Source organism: Eulemur rufifrons, chromosome 8 (genome assembly GCF_041146395.1).
Source record: "Eulemur rufifrons isolate Redbay chromosome 8, OSU_ERuf_1, whole genome shotgun sequence".
NCBI lineage: Eukaryota > Metazoa > Chordata > Mammalia > Primates > Lemuridae > Eulemur > Eulemur rufifrons.
Genome location: NC_090990.1, coordinates 79,460,181 through 79,478,840, shown reverse-complemented (window position 1 = coordinate 79,478,840; position 18,660 = coordinate 79,460,181). Strand labels below are relative to the sequence as shown.

At 34.5% G+C, this 18,660-nt stretch overlaps 1 protein-coding gene and 1 non-coding gene across 2 annotated transcripts in view; both read right to left on the bottom strand.

Annotated features, from left to right (window-relative positions):
* Positions 1 to 9,281: 9,281 nt before the first annotated feature.
* The window catches only part of AGL (amylo-alpha-1,6-glucosidase and 4-alpha-glucanotransferase), a 77,489-nt gene continuing 68,110 nt past the window's right edge, over positions 9,282 to 18,660 (bottom strand). Inside the window, exon 34 of the mRNA XM_069480201.1 lies at positions 9,282 to 10,136. Coding sequence (XP_069336302.1) covers positions 10,019 to 10,136 — 118 coding nt within the window. The 3' untranslated portion in view covers positions 9,282 to 10,018. The remainder of the gene's footprint in view (positions 10,137 to 18,660) is intronic.
* Positions 18,273 to 18,333, bottom strand: LOC138391136 (U7 small nuclear RNA). Its single transcript, XR_011234755.1, has one exon. It is a non-coding gene; the product is annotated as a U7 small nuclear RNA (small nuclear RNA).

The window sequence follows — 18,660 nt, the reverse complement described above, 5'->3', positions numbered from 1 at the left end:
ATTTCTATAATTATTCAGAAGTAGCTTCTTCTGGAAAGAGGCTTAAGATTGAGATAATATAAGAAGATGAAATAAAAACAAAAAGAAATAAAAAAAAAAAATAAAAAAAAAAAAAAAAAGAAGTAGCATTGAAATTGACTAAAAACTCAATTAATGATAAACAAAAAAATACCAACATCCTTGCATTTTTCCTGTTTTATAAGATACCCCTAAAGAAATTTGACCTAATTTTAGAAGCTGAGAGTTTGACATTTTCTCATTAATTTTAAGTGTTAACTTTAGGACTGTCAATAAAAACTTCTCTCCTTCAAGACATTAGGGAACAAAAGCCAAGAAAGAGGATGTCATTAGCTGATGGTAGTCAAGCTTTAATTTCTGCCTCAGGAGGTGAATTATGGAAATATGCTTTAATTCATTAAACACAAGTATAAAATATTTGAAATGCATTTTATTTTTGAGACAGGCTCTCTCTCTGTTGCTGACATAGAGTGCGGTGGCGTTATCATAGCTCACTGCAACCTCAAATTCCTGGACTCAAGCGATCTTCCTGTTTCAGCCTCCCCAGAAGCTATGACTATAGGCGTGAGCCTGGCTAATTTTTCTATTTTTTGTAGAGATGAGGTCTTCCTCTTGCTCAGGCTGGTCTCTAACTCCCAACCTGAAGCGATCCTCCTGCCTCGGCCTCCCAAAGTGCCAGGATTATAGATGTGAGCCACCGAACCTGGCCTTGAAGTGCATAAAGGATATTTATAAATACTTCAATACTTTCCTTGGTATTAGAACAGAATATATTAAATAGAATTTTGCAATTATGGTTCCTGAGACCTGTTACTATTTTAAAATAGCATCCCCAAATAGGTAACATGTTTAATGTATAAATAGCTCTACCTTTAGACAGAATGCATTTCAAGAGTATATTAACATTGATTTCCAGAAGGTAAAGTGTTATATTTTTTAATTATTCATATAGCCTAGGAAATCATTAGCCTGTCTTTGATAATCTTTATTTTTAAGCTCCTTGCAGTTTTCCCAAGTTTTAGATTTTGCATTAAAATAAAACTGGGTTTCATCTCTGTATCCTTAGAGTATAGTAAGCCATAGAATGGATGTTCAGTTTATTGAGCTTAGTAAACCTTAAATCATTTATTTTTCTTTTCAAATAATCACTGAGTACTTTCTATGTTCTAGCCATTGTGCTTCATGTTGGGCTCCGAATGATAACTAATGTAGAATTATAACTCTGTAAATGCTCCAATGGAGTTTCACAGAGTTCCATGAGGGACTATGGTAAGGAGATCTGGTCTAAAGGACCAGGGAAAGCCCACCTAAATAGTGAAAAAGGAAATATAATACAGACTCATTTTTAAGAAAAAGTTAAAGTCCATACATTTTGTATTGAATGAAGCTTTGAGTTTTGCCAAGCAGTTCTGATATTTTTAGGGTTTGAATTTGTAATTAGTATGCTTACCATATGTAAAATAAATTGGTGACTTTCTTAAATATCTGTCTTTTTATAAATAGGACAGAAATAAGCTTTAGTTCTTTTAATGGCTAAAATTTTCAAATGACTGGCTATATGTAATATTCTGGCATTTGACAATGACTAGGAAAGTTTCTATTATTGCAGAAATAGACCGCAGAGTCTACCACACCTGTACAATAAATACTGGTGAAAAAATATTTTACCCTGTTTGTTGGGTCTTCATTAGGACTTGAAGAATAGAGCCAGCAATTCAGCTCACTTCAGCTTCTTTCATTTAACCAAAGCTAACATCATTTACCCACTTACTCCCTCCCCAATTGTTAAAGCTAATCATTACCTTTCTTCACAAAAGCATTTGTGTACAAGAAAATATCTCTTTTATTACTTCCTAGACAATATTGTTCCCGTCATGAGGGACAACCATTTACTGGAAGATGAATCAGTCATAGTGCCCACCAGATGGTGTGATGGATTTGGAAGGTGTGTGGCCCCCAGTGTTCCATATAGAGTCTACTCCATTTCCAAGGGCCTTCTATTCTGAGTCATTTATCTCATGTGGTTAGGTGGTGGTTGAACAAGGGCAGTCAACAGTTGAATGAGAGTAAGTACCACAGTAATATGTTCAAGAACAGGAAGAGTCTTGTAGCCACAAGCTACACCCATCAATGGGGATAAATCTCAAAAACATAGTGTTACAAACATCAAGTTACAAAAGATTAGAAATACTAGGATTCCAATTATATAAAGGTCAAAACAGGCAAAACTAAGGAGCATATTAAGATACACATATATAACACTATAGAGCTAATTAAGAAGATGACTAACATAAAATCAGGAGGGGAGGATATGGCAGTGGCAGAGTGGGGTCTGATTTGGAGGGGCCGGCAGTATACTTTAGTGATACGGGTAAAGTCCTCTTCTGAAGCTCTATAAAATTCTCCCTAAAATGCCTCCAGAAAAACCTGTTGATAGTGCCTTATGTATTACAAGGAAATATAACATCTTAACAGAATTTTAGTAGTTTTTCAAAAGTTAGGGAAAGGTATTTACAGAGTTTGGGGACATGGCTGGGTGATTTTTAAGGGAGGTAGTACAAGGTGGAGCTGGTTGGGATTAGGCAGAGTTTATAAAATAATAACTTAATAATGGTGGACAAACTGAGGCAAGTGTTTTGAAGCAAATTTTGATGCACAAGATGATTATCAGAAAATTACTAGTGAGCATGCTGTTTTAGTTGGCTTACAAGCTTATCTTCCTAGACAGGAATTCCTGGAATAAATACCTATTTTATTTTTATTTTTAGAGACAAGGTCTCCCTTTGTTGCCCAGGCTGAAGTGCTGTGGCGCTACCATACCTCACTGTAACCTCAAACTCACAGGCTTGAGGGATCCTCCAGCCTCAGTCTCCGAGTAGCTGCAATAACAGGCTCATGCCACTAAGCCTGGCTAATTTTTTAAAATTATTTTTTTGTAGAGAGGAGGTCTCACCATGTTGCCCAGGCTGGTCTCAAACTCCTGGCCTCAAGCGATCTTCCTGCCTCAGCCTCCCAAAGTGTTAAGATTACAGGCGTGAGCCACCAACCCTGGCCAAACAGGTATTATCTTTGCTTGACTGCAGTATTGTTTAAAATAGGGACAAGAAATTCATTTTAGTTTTCAACTCTGTGGTGGGCTTATGTTTTTCATTTAATTATTCTTCTTTAAAGGTTCGTATATGTTATATACTCTTTTATATAGGCAATATATTTCAAAACACAATTTCTTTTTCTCTAGGAAAGCAATCAAACATTCAGTGAGAAATTTCTAGGCTGAAAACTGATAAACTATCCCCTTAAAAATCTAACATAACAATTTCTCCCTTTAATTGTAAATGGACTGTTCTTTAGGTTGAGCACAAGGCATAGTGATTGCCTCTGTGTTGAGGGCAGTTTTCCCACCAATGTGGGATTCTATGATGCATGGATTACAAGAGTTGTGGGACGGTTTTCCCTAGCCCTTTAGCCAACCTCTCTCTCATTAGTTGTCACCAGCCAGAAGCATCCTCTCTTGTTTATCACAGCGTACTATCTTATTTAATGCATTCTACAACATGTAAAAGGTTGGGAAGCCCTGGTTTAGGGGACCGTGTTTTATAGAAAATGACACTTTTTAAACACCAGAATCACATTTGGCCCAGTGGAATAATCATATTTTGAGAAACACACAGGGATGAAGAATCCCTGGGTAGAGCATATATTTGCTTATTTCTGAGTAAGCAGAACTGAATTCCAGTAAGTTAAATGAACCTCTAATAGAAATAGATCTCTAGGTCTTAGAGTTAGTGCTTTGAAGTTGCCTAAAGAAAACCAAAAACTTATCTTTTCTGAAGACACTCAGAAACAAAGGGAAGTCTCTCAAGAAATCACACTCTAAGTATTTATTTCAAACCAGTTCATTTATTTGTCTGAAATACATTTCTCCCTTTTGTACAATGATGAGAAAGACCAAAGTACAGTTAAAACCAACCAAACCAAAAACAGTAAAAATTCATACAAAATTCTATCTTGCTTTATTAGTAAAGACTTCAATACTAGCTCTTTGGCTTCTTTAAAATTTAAGTATAAAATTATAGAATTTTTTTTTAACAAGAAAACTTGTTCTCCATTTTAACAAACCCACAAAATTTGCCACCAATTCAGATGATGTAAACTTTGAGTTGTTTCCATAAGATCAGGCTTTGGGAGGTCAAGTGAAAAAATAATTTGTAGAAACCATTGATTAAAATAAATAATCATCAACCTCTGCTCATTACATCTAGGAGACAATGAGTTCACATTAAAAAAAATTATATTTGGGAAGTTATAAAATGTTTTATGTCATTAGATGCTGGCCTTGGTTCTCGATGACCACAGAACCACCGTTAGCAGCCCTGGACTGCATACTCTGGGCCTCTATCTTATGCAGACCACTGTTATTTTGGTTCTATTATATGCAGTCAAAAACTTAATCCTAATATACTATGGGTCACCCTCATGAATCCTTGCTACCATGTGGAATAGGTATCACAGTCATCCTTGTTTTTACAGTTGAAGAAACAAAGGCTCAGTGAGGCAAGTAATCACTTTGGAAAGAGCAAAGAGACATTGTAACATGAGGATTGGAAAGAGATTGAGGCCAAATCATAGAAGATCCTCAATGTCCTCTGAGCAGTGATGGAAATAATCAGTGTTCAAGAAAGGTTTTCCTTATAGTTCTATGAGGGATTGAGTAAACTGTGATCAATTAAGAAATTAAGTTAATCTAAGCACGAAACAAGTGTAAGTAGAAAGAAGAGAATAGATGAGAACCTACAGTCAGATAAAAGTGAAAAGACTTTGTAATTCATTGAATGTGAGGTGGGAGTCAAGATGAATTATTTTTTGGAGCACTTTATGTAACAAGAAAAGATGTCTAATAGGACTTAGTGCTGAGTTTTGTACTTTGAAACTGTATCAATTACATGAGCCTGGCACAGTGGCATATGCCTGTACATCTCACCTTACTTGGGAGGCTCAAGTGGAAGGATTGTTTGAACCCAGGAGTTTGAGACTAGCCTGGGCAAAATGGTGAGACCCCCATCTCTTAAAAAAAAAAAAAAGTATATATATAAAATAAATTATAATACTTATATTAACATTGAACATTTGTAGAATTAAGTGCTATATTCGTCAGTAAACTTCCATAGATGTAACTTGCTTCCTTTGGTATTAAGCATGCCTGGGCATGGGCCCTGCCTGACTTTTGGCCACAATTGTCTTGTACCAACTTTGACCAGTGGCTATCTCTTATTATGCTTCCTGTTGTCTCATACTTTTCTCTCTCACCTTCCTTGATAAGATAACTTACATTTGCAAATTTATCCCTGCTGTGTAATCTAGCCCCTGCTTGGCCCTGAGTCTGAATATTTAGCCAGGACTACATCAGTAATCTTATTAAGGTAGATAGCTTCAGATACAGAATTTTGACCAGGTGATAATAAGGAGGTATACCTAGATCTAAGCAGAAAAAAATCTAAAGCTTGGCATGGTCAGAGGGGCAACTCATAATAGCAACTGCTAGACCTATGTGTGGGTGGTGGGAGGAAGCACGAGGGCAGGCAGAGAAGCCTGCAGTCCTGAAGTCTGTGAAAGAGGATTTGTGGTAGGAAGATCAGTGATTGAGTCTTAGTCTAGTAATTTATCAGTCGTGTGACTTAGGGCAAGACTCTTTGATCAACATTCTTATTTATAAAATGGGTATAAATACCTTCAATGTGAAATTGCCAATTAGTAGGGGCTCCATGAATGTTTGTTGAATCTGAATTTCTTATTCTGACCAACTGGCTATCAACTTGAACCAAAATGGATCACAGCAACCAAAGACAAAAAAATTAGATAAAATTCCAATAAATAAATGCAAACATCCTATGTTCTTAGATAAGATTAAATATCATAAACATGTCAGTTCTTATCAAATTATGTGAGTGCAAATTTAGTAAAAATGCTAAGAGAATAGCTTTTGGATTTGGAAAAATACTTAGGAAGAACAAATAGGTGGAGATATATAACAAGATTCTGCAAAAGGAGAGCAGGGGATTGGTGAGGGAGAAAGGTGGTGAGGAAAAGCTCTAACAAATATTAAAACAAAAAACTACAATAATTAAATGAGTGAATAGGCACAGAAAACTTCAACAATATATCCTAGAAGTAGACCCTACTAGTTAGGAAAAATCCAGTGATTGAAAAAAATAATAACCATAAATCAGATTCAACTCATGAGTGTGGAATATGACAATTTGAAAAAAATCTAATGTCTCCCTTCATATCAGATGCAGCTATAAAAATATATATAATAAAACCAGAAGAAAATAGAGCAAAATTTATTAAATTATTAAATCAGACTGATTAAATTTTGAAGGGATAGAAGAGATCACAAAGGTAAAGGTAAACCCTGAAAGATCTGATTAAAGAAAAAAGCTTTTGTAAGCTAAACAAAAACAAACAAAAACCTCTAACCAAAATTGCAAGGCAAATATATTAGAAAAAATATTGCAGCCAAAATGACAAAGTATCAGTGCTACTTTATAATTCAAGGCTCATACAAATGGAAAAAAAAAAAACCCTAAGCAAATTCCTTGAGTTTATTATATTGGTACTTTGAGGGTCTATATAAGTAAGTTTGACAAAATTAATTAAAACCATTTGATAATTACAGGTTTGGATTTTTAGGTTAATTATCTTTTTTCTTTTTTTTTCTTTTCTTCTTCCACTTTGGCCAGATTTTCTTTTCTTTTCAGGTTAATATCTTGTATCTGAAGATATAAACATTTGCAGTAAAAATGAACCAGTAAGTAAGGCAAAGACAAAATGGATCAACTTTGGTCATTAGATGTTTTTTTATAAATATGTATATATTGTTCAGTAATTAAAAGTGAAAAAGTCTTTTTGGCTATTATAGGAGGCACATATATACATCACGTATATTCTGGCCTGTAGTATTTGCCTTAAGTAAGTTTATGAAAGATTAGTATGGGAAGCAAAGTCTCAAGAAGGTGACCTGTTCAGGAATTTTCTGCACTAGCTATGCAGAGGAGCCAGATAACTAGCACTGCTCTGGCATTAATTCCAGGAATCACTAGCGGCAGCGGGGTGTCACCAATCCTAACATGAGCACAGATGCTTCATGACAAACATTTCTGGCATGTTCAATGGCATAATGTTCTGGCACTGTAGTTTGAATGACATTAATTTATTAAATAAATTATATATATACACACACACATACACACACACACACACAGAAGTAAACAAAAAGTTCACAGTAGTATAAAAAGTTTCAAGAAATACTAGGGAAGTGTATAATTGCTAAAAGATCTATTTATACATTGAAAGTTTATTTTGCTCCTAAATTTGACATGGCTAATTAAATAAATTCCCAAAGCAGTCTACAATTCTTCCTTCTCTCTCTGCCTCCACACATCCTGCAGTGGGCAGCATTGACAAATTAATTGGCAAATGACTGAATGAAAGCAAAATATGGTCCTTTAGAAAAGTTTTTTATTTCCTTGGCACACAGACATAACTGACATTTGTGCACTACAGAGAGCAGCCTAAGACATATCAGAAATGTATTACAATTCACATGTTACAATATTGATAAACATGATGACAGATCTGATGTTTCCCCAATTATCTTTGAAAACTTATTTACTATTAAAATACCACAGCATACTAGTTAAACTGGCAAGGTTACTTCTCATTTTAAAGGGTAAGATTGATTTGGATCAGTCAAAAACCAATGCACAGACCACTGTCGAAATGTAATATAATACCTTATCTAGCATCACTCAAGAATGAAGCATTCTACCTTAAATGTGTTTTAGTCAAATAATAGTTTTTTCCTTCTAAAGTCTAAAATTGCTATTTTAACTACTCTGGATGGACTAATGTGTAACATGCCTTCTTAAACTTTAAAACAGACCATGCAGAGTGTAACAATGTTCTTTTATTAATATTCCTCATTAGGAATACAAAACACTTAGTTTTCTAGTGTAACCAAATATCCTAAAAGTTTACCAAGGTGGGTCTTTGCCCTACTATGGATAACCCAATATGGCTATATTTTTAAAACTGTCAACTTGTTAATTATCTTTTTGGTCACATTTAATTGTCAGCTATTAGTTCTTGCTTTCATTAAATATGTTTTCTGTTACTGTTCTCACTCCCTTTAATATAAAAGTTAGGGTACAGCAACAAAATAGGTAAACCTTTGATGAACTAATGGTTCTCTCAAGGAAGGTCATTCCTTTTGCCTCTACAGTTTACAGAAGGTTATATATTGAGCAAGGAAGGAACTGCAGAAGGGAAATTTGGAAAGCAATGTGTTTACAGATAGTGATCAGATTACTATCACAACTGTCCTTAAATTTGTAGGATTTCATCTGCTTTAGGTTGGGAAACCAGAAAACTAAGCTAGTTAAAACTACTTCTAAAGTAAGATCAGCTTTGGAGAAGGGTGGGCAAGTAATGTTACAGCAAATTGCAGGAGCTTTCAAGCATGAGTATTTGACAGCTGAAGTATTTATATATATTTGCTGCACACAAGTTTCAGTTTGCTTGTTTTTCGTTTTTCTTTTTATTTCTCAGCCATAGTTAAGGGTTTTGGCATGTGATCTCTCACTAAGAAAAGTGCTACTGTACCATTATTTTATTAGCTATAAATAAACCACTGAATAATATTAAATAGTAATGAAAGGAGTTTTGCAACTACTTTCTTCCAACTGAAAGTATAATGATCAAATTTAAGTGTTTTCTTGAGGGAAAAAACAGTAAAAAAAAACCCCCAAAACAAAGACTTCCGTCTAGGAAATAAGTAGTACTATTCAAAAATGTCAACTCATATAAATGTTAGAAACCTTATTCCTTTTGTGACCTTTTCAGATTTAATTTAAGGTATCTTAACATGTCCCTGGTGGGCTAATGGTTAGGACGCAGTGCTCTCACCACTGTGGCCTAGGCTTTTTCATTAAAAAAACCTGAGTAACTTTTCAATAATTTTATTGAATTCAAGATAATGATTGAACTTATATCTATATTTTTATTTTTATTAAGATTGTTCTCAGTGTTAAACCTGTAAATGTAGGTTTTCGTTAATAGGAAACCAGTATCTACTATGATCTATCAATAGATTTTTTTGTACACAAACTAAAGATAATTTAGTTAAGTTTTTAGAAAATTAATATAACAGTTTTTCTTTAAAGTTCTAATAATTTCCACTTTAAAAATGTAAACTATCTCATATAAGGAAACTAGAACTCAAGACTAATGAAACAAAACCATTTTTAGGAAATTTCCTAATGCTTTGCATTTTTTTCCATATAGCCTCTGTATCATTAGCATAGTAAATTATGTTAAATATCCTGTTGGCATTCATTATGTTAAAAAAAATATTACTATATCAGTGAAAAAAATAAAAGCACAGTTTGAACATCTGTGCTCCATTTATGAACATATATATTGTAGGTGGAAACTTCCATCATTCAATATTCATTAAATATTTATTGAATGCAGTAAGCAAAGTGCATTGTATACTTAGTAAATGGTGAGAACATTAATGAGCTACAGCCTATTCAGTATGTATTGTTACTGAAGATAATATATATCACAATTTAAAGATAACTTTCTATTTCATTATTGCATTTTCATATTTTATTTTCACTTATGTACAAATAGATGATTTTTCCTTTTCAAACTCTGAATTTCTAGGCATTTGAAGAATACATACTGAACTCAAAACATTCCATTAGTAATTATAATGTTTCTTTTTGATTCAAATAGAAAGCTACCTCTGTACACTTTTTAAAAAAATCCCAAAAAACAGAAAAATCAATGCTTTTACAATCTTACCTAATTGGGCATCAATATTATAATAGATGAGATTTTTAAAATGACTTGAGCCTGTGCATATAAGACATTTATGTTATGACCTTGTATTCCATAATACAAGTGATTGTATACTTAATAAATATCCATGAACTAATTATAAATCATAAAGTGTCTCAAGAACAGTAGCAATTGACCAGGCTTGTGTTTCACAGCTAAAAGGACAGTATTGGCCATTCTCATTGGTCAATTCTGGAAGTCCTTTCCAAGGAGATCTGAAAGAAAGAAAGGACATTTTATAAGATATAATCTAACACATATTAACAAAATAGGCAAGACCTGGTGATTTTTACCTTCTAGTATAGAAAACAATCAGATATAATCATTTGCTAAATAAAACAATATGCTCAAGATGCACATATAAAGAATTTAGACTGAAATAATTCTCTCATATTCTATTTTTGGGATTTAAGACTTACAAAGGAATCCCTTCATGTATTAAAATAATAGAAGAAACCACCATTAAAAGCAATATATAAATATGGAGACAAATACCCTCTCAGCCATAATTTTATTCCCTTTGGAGTATGTTTATGAGACTAAAATTGTAATTAGGCAGACATTATGTGGAATCTTGATAAGACTGTAAAACTAAATGAAGTAATGAAGAAACACTAAGAACTATGATTAGGAAAAAAATGCTATTCTGGAGTACTTTCTACTTAAAAAGCCAATTAATTTCTCATTCTACTAAATAAATTTAGTATTTATTATGTTCTAATGCCAAGTACTTTATCTACAGTATCTCATTTAATGTTCCTAGTAACCCTATAATGTAGGTACCATAATTATTCCTATCTATAGAGAGGTAACGGAGATTTACAGAGGTCAAATAACTTGTTCCAAGTCTCCCTATCAGAATATAGCATTATTAGCATATCAAACTTATTCTTAATTTTGACATAATCCCTTAAATATGAAACATAAATTGATAAAAACCAAAAATACAGAAATCTGTAATGTTTCTTTTTTAAGTTGGGTTATGGGAACATATTTGTTTCATTATTATGCTATTTGTAACTCTGGGCTATGTAGCATATACCCTTCTGTAGTTTCCAAATATTTCATGGTAAAAATTGAAAAAAAATTCTACTGGATAAATATAGGATATTTTGGATAATAACTAATAACAATATCAGCTGGGTACCATATTTAAAAAAACTGTCATAGGCCAGGCACAGTGGCTCACATCTGTAATTCTAGCACTCTGGGAGGCTGAGGCGGGAGGATCACTCGAGGTCAGGAGTTCGAGACCAGCCTGAGCAAGAGTGAGACCCCATCTTTACTAAAAAATAGAAAGAAATTATCTGGACAACTAAAAATATATAGAAAAAATTAGCCAGGCATGGTGGCACATGCCTGTAGTCCCAGCTACTCGGGAGGCTGAGGCAGTAGGATTGCTTGAGCCCAGGAGTTTGAGGTTGCTGTGAGCTAGGCTGACGTCATGGCACTCTAGCCTGGGCAACGGACTGAGACTCTGTCTCCAAAAAAAAGAAAACTGTCATAGAGAAATGAAAAATATAGAAAACATTTGTTTCTAAGTATTCAAGCTACCTCAGACCAAAATGCCAAATTTCTGATGTTGGATACCTGGGTACTTGTAATGGGTTGAGTTGTGTCCCCCGCTTAGAATTCATATGTCGATGTCCTAACCCCCAGTACCTCAGAATATGAGCCTATTTGGAAATAGGGTCATTGCAGATGTAATTAGTTAAGATACGGTCATACTGGAGTAGGGTGGGCCCCAATCCAGTGTAAGCACTGTCCTTATAAACAGGAGAAATCTGGACACAGCATGCGCACAGAGGGGGCCACACGAAGATGGGAGTTTTGCTGCCACAGGCCACAGAACTACCAGCAGCAAGGAAAGAAGGCTGGGAGAGACCTTCTCTAGCACCTTCAGAGGGAGCACAGCCCTGCCTCTCCCTTGATTTCAGATTTCTGGCCTCCAGAACTGTGAGACAATATTTTGTTTAATGATTTCTGTTGTTTGTCACTCAGTTTGTGGTGCTTTGTTATGGCAGCCCTAGCAAACTAATGTTATGACCAAAATTAAGGAACAAAACAAGGTTACAAAACCACTAATATGATGCTCATAATTAGATCTGGACACAACAGACAGGAAACATACCCATACTGACATAAGGATTTCTCCATCCCTAAAGTCATTAGGTAGGACAGAGCAAGGTAGGTCACCACAACTGGGGAGGAGAGGAGGGAAGGGTAACAGGTAGTATGGAGTGGGATATCAGAGCCCAAGAGGTATGAGGAGGGAGTTCACACCAAGCACTAAGGGCGAGTGTGGTCCAGAGTAGGTAATCAGAGCCCCGGTGGCACAAGAAGGGCATCCGCCCATGGAGGTGGCCTAGTGTGGGGGATTAGGCCCAAATAAGCTGCACAGAGTTCATGTAATGGTGACAGCCCAGTGTGGGAAGTAGGCTACTCACTGTTGGAAAAGGGAATTACAATATGGGAAGGGAGAAATCGAATTAAATAGTGAGCAAAAGATTAGAACTGGTGTGAATTCAGGTTTTCAATATATAGAGAGAGACAGAACTACATAGAGATGAAGATATGCATGCAAGCATGTATCTATGTGTATGTATTATATATGTTCCTTAGCTCTACTGACTGGGGGGCATAGAATATGCCAAGTGCCCACATCTGGCTTCTAAATAATATTCTTCACTATAAAGAACCCCAGGGCTCCTTCTTGCCTCTGAGTTTTAAAAAACAGAAAGAAAAAGGAAAAAGAAAAAAAAAAAAAAAAAAAAAAAGAACCAGGGTTCCTTAGAGAATTGCCCAATTCTAGGGCTGTGGTTATGAAAGTAAAAGATAAACCTAGAACATCTTGCTGGGCCAGAAAGCAAGGACTTCTATATGTGACAAACAGGAAGTAGTGTGGACAGAATTTCTTTCCTGCCTGATACAATCAAAGAACTAGACAGGTTGAGTGTGGTGGCTCATACCTATAATCCCAGCATTTTGGGAGGCTGAAGTGGGGGGAATTGCTTGAGGCCATGAGTTTGAGACAAGCTTGGGCAACATAGCGAGACCCTATATCTACAAAATAGAAAAATTAGCTGGGTGTGGTGGCACACTCCCATAGCTATTTGGCGGCTGAGGCTGGAGAATTGCTTGAGTCCAGGAGTTTGAGGCTACAGTGAGCTATGATTGATTACACTGCTGTACTCCAGCCTGGACGACAGAGCAAGACCCTGTCTCAAAAAAAAAAAAAAAAAAAAAAAAAAAACCAAAACCAAACCAAACAAAAAAACCCCACTGGACAAAGCATATAAAGAAATAATTTTTAAGACATCAAATAGGCAATGAAGAAGAGTGATCCCTGAAACAACAAACAAATGAAGCAAGCCATATGATTGCTACACTTTTACTACCTTGAGAGAGTTTCCAGGATTTGGTACAGGGAGGGAAACGCAGATGGAGCCTCCTTGAGTTGAACTGAGAATCCAGGAAGACTAAGGCAGATACAATTTGTAGGACAGAGTTCTGGAGAAGAGGGAGCTGTGCCAAGAAAGAACTCTGAAGACATGGAAAGGGTCCCACTCAAGTATTTGTAGCGTACTGATTAGCGAATTCATAAGAGAGAACTACTCAAGAATGAAGAGAGAACCATCCAAAAGGATTAGAGGAAGCAGTACATGACACTTGCTTGTTCCCACTAGCCAGATTTGAAAACTTCTTAATTTTAGGGATATAGGGTAGAGAACTTAGATGGGTCTTGACTTATTAGTGGAGAATAATTAGTCCTAGACTATACACTGTTCTGGTCAGGCCTAACCAAGCTTAAAATCAAGACCTGAAAGGATCAAACTATTTCCAAGTAGTTTAACTGCATTCTAAAACAAATCTCAAGAGTATTTACAGAAATACAAAAACATCTAGCATCTAACAGGGTAAAATTCATATCTGGTGTCTAATAAAAAAATACTAGGCAAAGAAGCAGAAGAATGTGACCCATAATAAAGAGAATAAGCACAAGCAAAACCAATCCAGAAATGAATTAGTGGACAAGTACACCAAAATAGGTACTGGAACTATGTTCCATATGTTCTAAACATTAAGCAGAAATATGTTAGAGATGAAAAAGACCCAGATAAAACTTCAAGAAATGAAAACTACAATGTGTGAAATGAAAAACACACTGGCTGGAATTGATGGCAGATTAGACATAAGAATGACAGCAGATTTCTTGCCAAAAGAATGCAAGAACTTGAAAGCACAAAAAGAAACTCGTCAACCCTGCATTCCATACACAGTGGAATTATGTTAAAAATGAAGATAAAATAAAAACTTTTTACACTTACATTAATTGAAAGAATTCCTCATGAGCAGGCCCACACTACAAGACATGATAGAGGAAATCCTTTAGGAAGAAGGAAAATGATACCAGATGGAAATATGGATAATCATAAAGATATGAAAAGCACTGGAAATGGCAACTGAGTAACTACATAAGACTTTTTTCTGTATTATTTAAATATCCTTAAAAGATAACTGTGTGCTTAAACAAAAATAGCAAGATTCTAGTGGGGAGGTCATACCATATATAAAAGCAAGATGGATGACAAAAATAGCACAAAGTCCTCAAGGGCAGAAATGGAACTACACTATTTTAAGTTTCTCATACTATACTTGAGTTGGTATATTACTTGAAGGTAAAATATAAGGTAAAAATGTATACTATAAACCTAATGCAACCTTAAAAAAACAAAATAAAAATTATAGCTAATTAGCTAGGAAAGGAGATAAAATGGAGTAAAAAATATTCAAAAGAAGTACAAAAAGAGAAGAAGGCTAACAAAGAACAGATAGGATAAACAGAAAACAAACAGATTTAATTGTAAATGGTCTAAATGCTCCAAGGGCAGAGATCATCAGGCTGCATAAGAGAGCAAGACCCAATTATATGCTTCGGTGTATAAGAAACTCACTTTAAATACAAAGACACAAATAAGTTAAAAATAAAAAGATGGAAAAGTAGACACTATGGTAACAACTAATCAAAAGAAATCTGGAACGACTCTATTAATACCAAACATGGTAGATTTTAAAGCAGAGAAATATTACCAGTAATAAGGAAGGCCATTTTATACCAATAAAGGGGTCAATTCATTAAGAAAGCATAACCATAAACATTTATATACATAATATGGTTTCCAAAGACATGAGGCAAAAGTTAATATAACTGCATAGAGAAATAGACAATTATAGTAAGAGATTTCAATACTCCTCCACCTACAATTTATAGAACAAATAGGCAGAAAATTCCTAAGGAATTTGAACAACACTATACATCAACTTGACCCAATCGACATTTATGGAATATTCCACCCAATGACAGCAGGATACACATTCTTTTCAATTGCAAATAGGTTATCTACATAGAGCATATTCTGAGCCATAAAATAACTATCAATAAGTTGTTTATTGGATTAGAATCATACAAAGTATATTCCCTGACCATAATGGAGTTAATTTTGAAAACATTAACAGAACATCTCTGGAAAATTCATAAGTATTTGAAAACTAAATAACACTGTTTTAAATTACCTAAGGGTTAAAGAGGAAATAAAAAGTGAAAACAGTATTTTCAAGTAAATGAAAATAAAAACACAACATATCAGAATTTGTGGGATGCTACTAATTTAGTACTTGGTGGGGAATTTGTAGCATAAAGCACCTTTAGAAGACAAGCAAGGTATTAAATCAATGACCTCAATTTCTACCTTAAACTAGAAAATGAAGAACAAATTAAACCTAAAGTGAACAGAAGAAAGGGAATAATAAGGGGTGGAGTAGAAATTAATGACTAGAAAACAGAAAAACAACAGAGAAAAATCAATGAAACCAAAAGCTGGTTCTTTAAGAAGATAAACAAAATTGATAAAGTTCTAACCAAGCAGATTAGAGAAAAAGGAGAGAAAATACAAATTATCAATATCAAGAATGAGAATGGTAACGTCACTACAGATTCTATAGATAATTAAAAGACGTAATATTTCACTTTAGATAAAACCAGTTAATCGTTACAAGTATTTTTGATCTATCTTCTCACGTTCAACAGCAACTAATGAGATAATAGGATTCTCATTTCACAAATGAAATTCCAGGGAGATTAGATAACTTGCTTAAAGTCATATGTAAAGTAAGCAGCCAGGACAGAGTTTGATATCTAATCTGAACCGGAAGCTCACACCTGAAGCCACTATGCTATCAAAAGTAGCACAAAAGAGACTGTAATAAATAAAAATGGAAAGGCAGTTTTAGAAAAGATCGTGGAAACTAAGGTATGTGGATTTCTTTCTGTAGGCAATGGGGAATTACTGATGATTTCTAAAAATAAGATTAAAATTGTGAGAGTTATATTTCAACAAAATTAATCTGGTTTGGGGTAATATGACAAGGTGGATAGCAAGGACACTGAAGTATGAGGCTACTACCTACTCCAGAGAAAGGTTCTGAGTTACAAACTGGGAAGCGGGAACAGAAAAAAAAAAAGGCGAGCTGTTAGAAGGTAGCAGTGAGAGAATCAAGTCTTGACAACTTATCTGGATGTTCTGAGGAGGTAATGAAGAAAAATTATAAAGTTTGAGCTTGGAGAACATGAATAATGGCAATACTATAATAGAAATGGAAACTATAGTGAGAAAAAACGTGTGGGAAAATGAGTGATGGCAGAAGGACAGCTAATGGCAAGAAGTTCATTAGGTAGTTGAAAAGCAGAACTGAAGCTTGTGAAAGAATGTGAAACTATCTGAATAAGTGAAGATATGAAATATACAGGAGGAAATATAAAATAGAAAAGAAAGGAATATCAAGGACAGATTTTTGGAGAATGAACATATTTAGGTGTTAGGAAGATAAGCCAGAAAAACAGTAAAAAGAACACAGTCTGGGGAGCCAGATTGCCTGGAGTTTAGTAAGAGCTCTCCCAGATCACCTGCCGTTTGACTTTGTACAACTTGCTCAACCTTCTTAGATAATTAATGATAGCTCATATCTGAGTTGGCATCTTGCCCATGTTATATATATTAATATATTAATCCCCAAATCCTAGCTTATCCATTATACAGATGAGGAAACTGAGGCTTGGAGAAATAACTTTTCCATGGTCACATAAGATAAAAAATAGTATTAGCTATTTTACATAGTTATTTAGATTAAATGAGGGATTTTATATACATACATTTAGAACAATGCCTAGGACATAGTAAGGGCTCAATAAATATTATTTAGTATTATTATAGTTGTTACTGTTATTAGGTAAACAAGTGAAACCCAATGCTATAGACAGTATAAGGTTTTTCTGGAAAGCAGGAGAAACCAACAACGTCAAATACAATAGCCAGGTCAAAGAGGAGAATTAGAAGGAAGTTATGGGATCTTGGAAACAGAAGGGATCTTGTGGAAGGACTTCTCCTGAGTGGTGAGGGCAGAAGCAAGACTGAAGGTGGTAATGACTAAGTGAGTGGTCAGAAAGTAAAAGGAATTAGGAGGTCACTGCTATGGGAAGTTTGTGCTGGAAAGACAATGACAGGACAAGGTTTGAGATAGTAACAGTACAAAGGCCCATTTTAAGATGGGCCAACAAATATCTCTGTAGCTTAAGAAGGAAAGATCGAAAGAGGATAATTACTAAAGCAAGGTCAGTCATGGAACAGGTGTGAAGGGATGAGATCATAAGTAAAAGTGGAATGATCCCTGCAGTGCCAGATATTCATACTTTTCATGGTCAAAAAGAAAGAAAGAGAAAATAAATGCAAATAATGAGAAATACTACAGGGCAATGAAGAACATAATATAAGAAATGTTCACATCACATTGACTCAGATTCAATCTCTAGATGAGGTAGAAGAATCGTGGTAGGGTTGGGTTTTCTATGACTACATTTAAGCTAATGGAATCAAACTTTGATACAATATTCACAATGACAGAAGTCCCTTGTGTGCTTGCAAGACAGGAAATAAAATTTATTCTGCTTATGCATAATTACTCTGTACAATAAGACATAGATATATTTAGGTGTAATCTAGGATTTGAGAAAGTAAGATAGCCTTTGACTGAATTTGTACCATCTTATAAAGACACATAACTCTGACACTTGAGCTGCTAATAATTAGGACAAAGAAGGTGAGAGATGGTTCTTGAAATAAAAGGCAAACTCTGATATTTTAATTAAAGCATTTGTGAAGATTATTTGCTGATATATCTTTAAATCAATGAACTCAAAAGGCCCAGCCTGAGTACTTTTTTTTAATATCACCTTTACTAGTTTTATTTTTATTTTTTAAATTTAATTTTTTTTCCAAACTTGTGTGGGAGGGTGAGGTGTCTTCCAGTGAGCACCAGAAAATCTACTAGACAACTTCTAAAAGAGCTGTAATACTACTACTTTGATTTTTAAAAAATTTTTGAATTAAAAATTTTTTTCACATATTTATTTTTATATATTTTTTAAAGAGTACTTTTAATTTTTGTATCTATCCTGTGCTAACCATATCCAAAAATACCAGCTAAGTTTTAAAAAATCAAAGACTATTTCATATGTATAAGTCATACAATATCAAGTCTTCAACTTCAAATAAATAACCTGAATAGTAAGGGAAGGTGAAATTACAATGATAAAACTGGTTGTGTTAAAGAGTACAGGTTTCAAATTTCGTTGGGATACCTAGGGGATACAAAAATGAATCCTAGGAAATTTTATTTATCTAA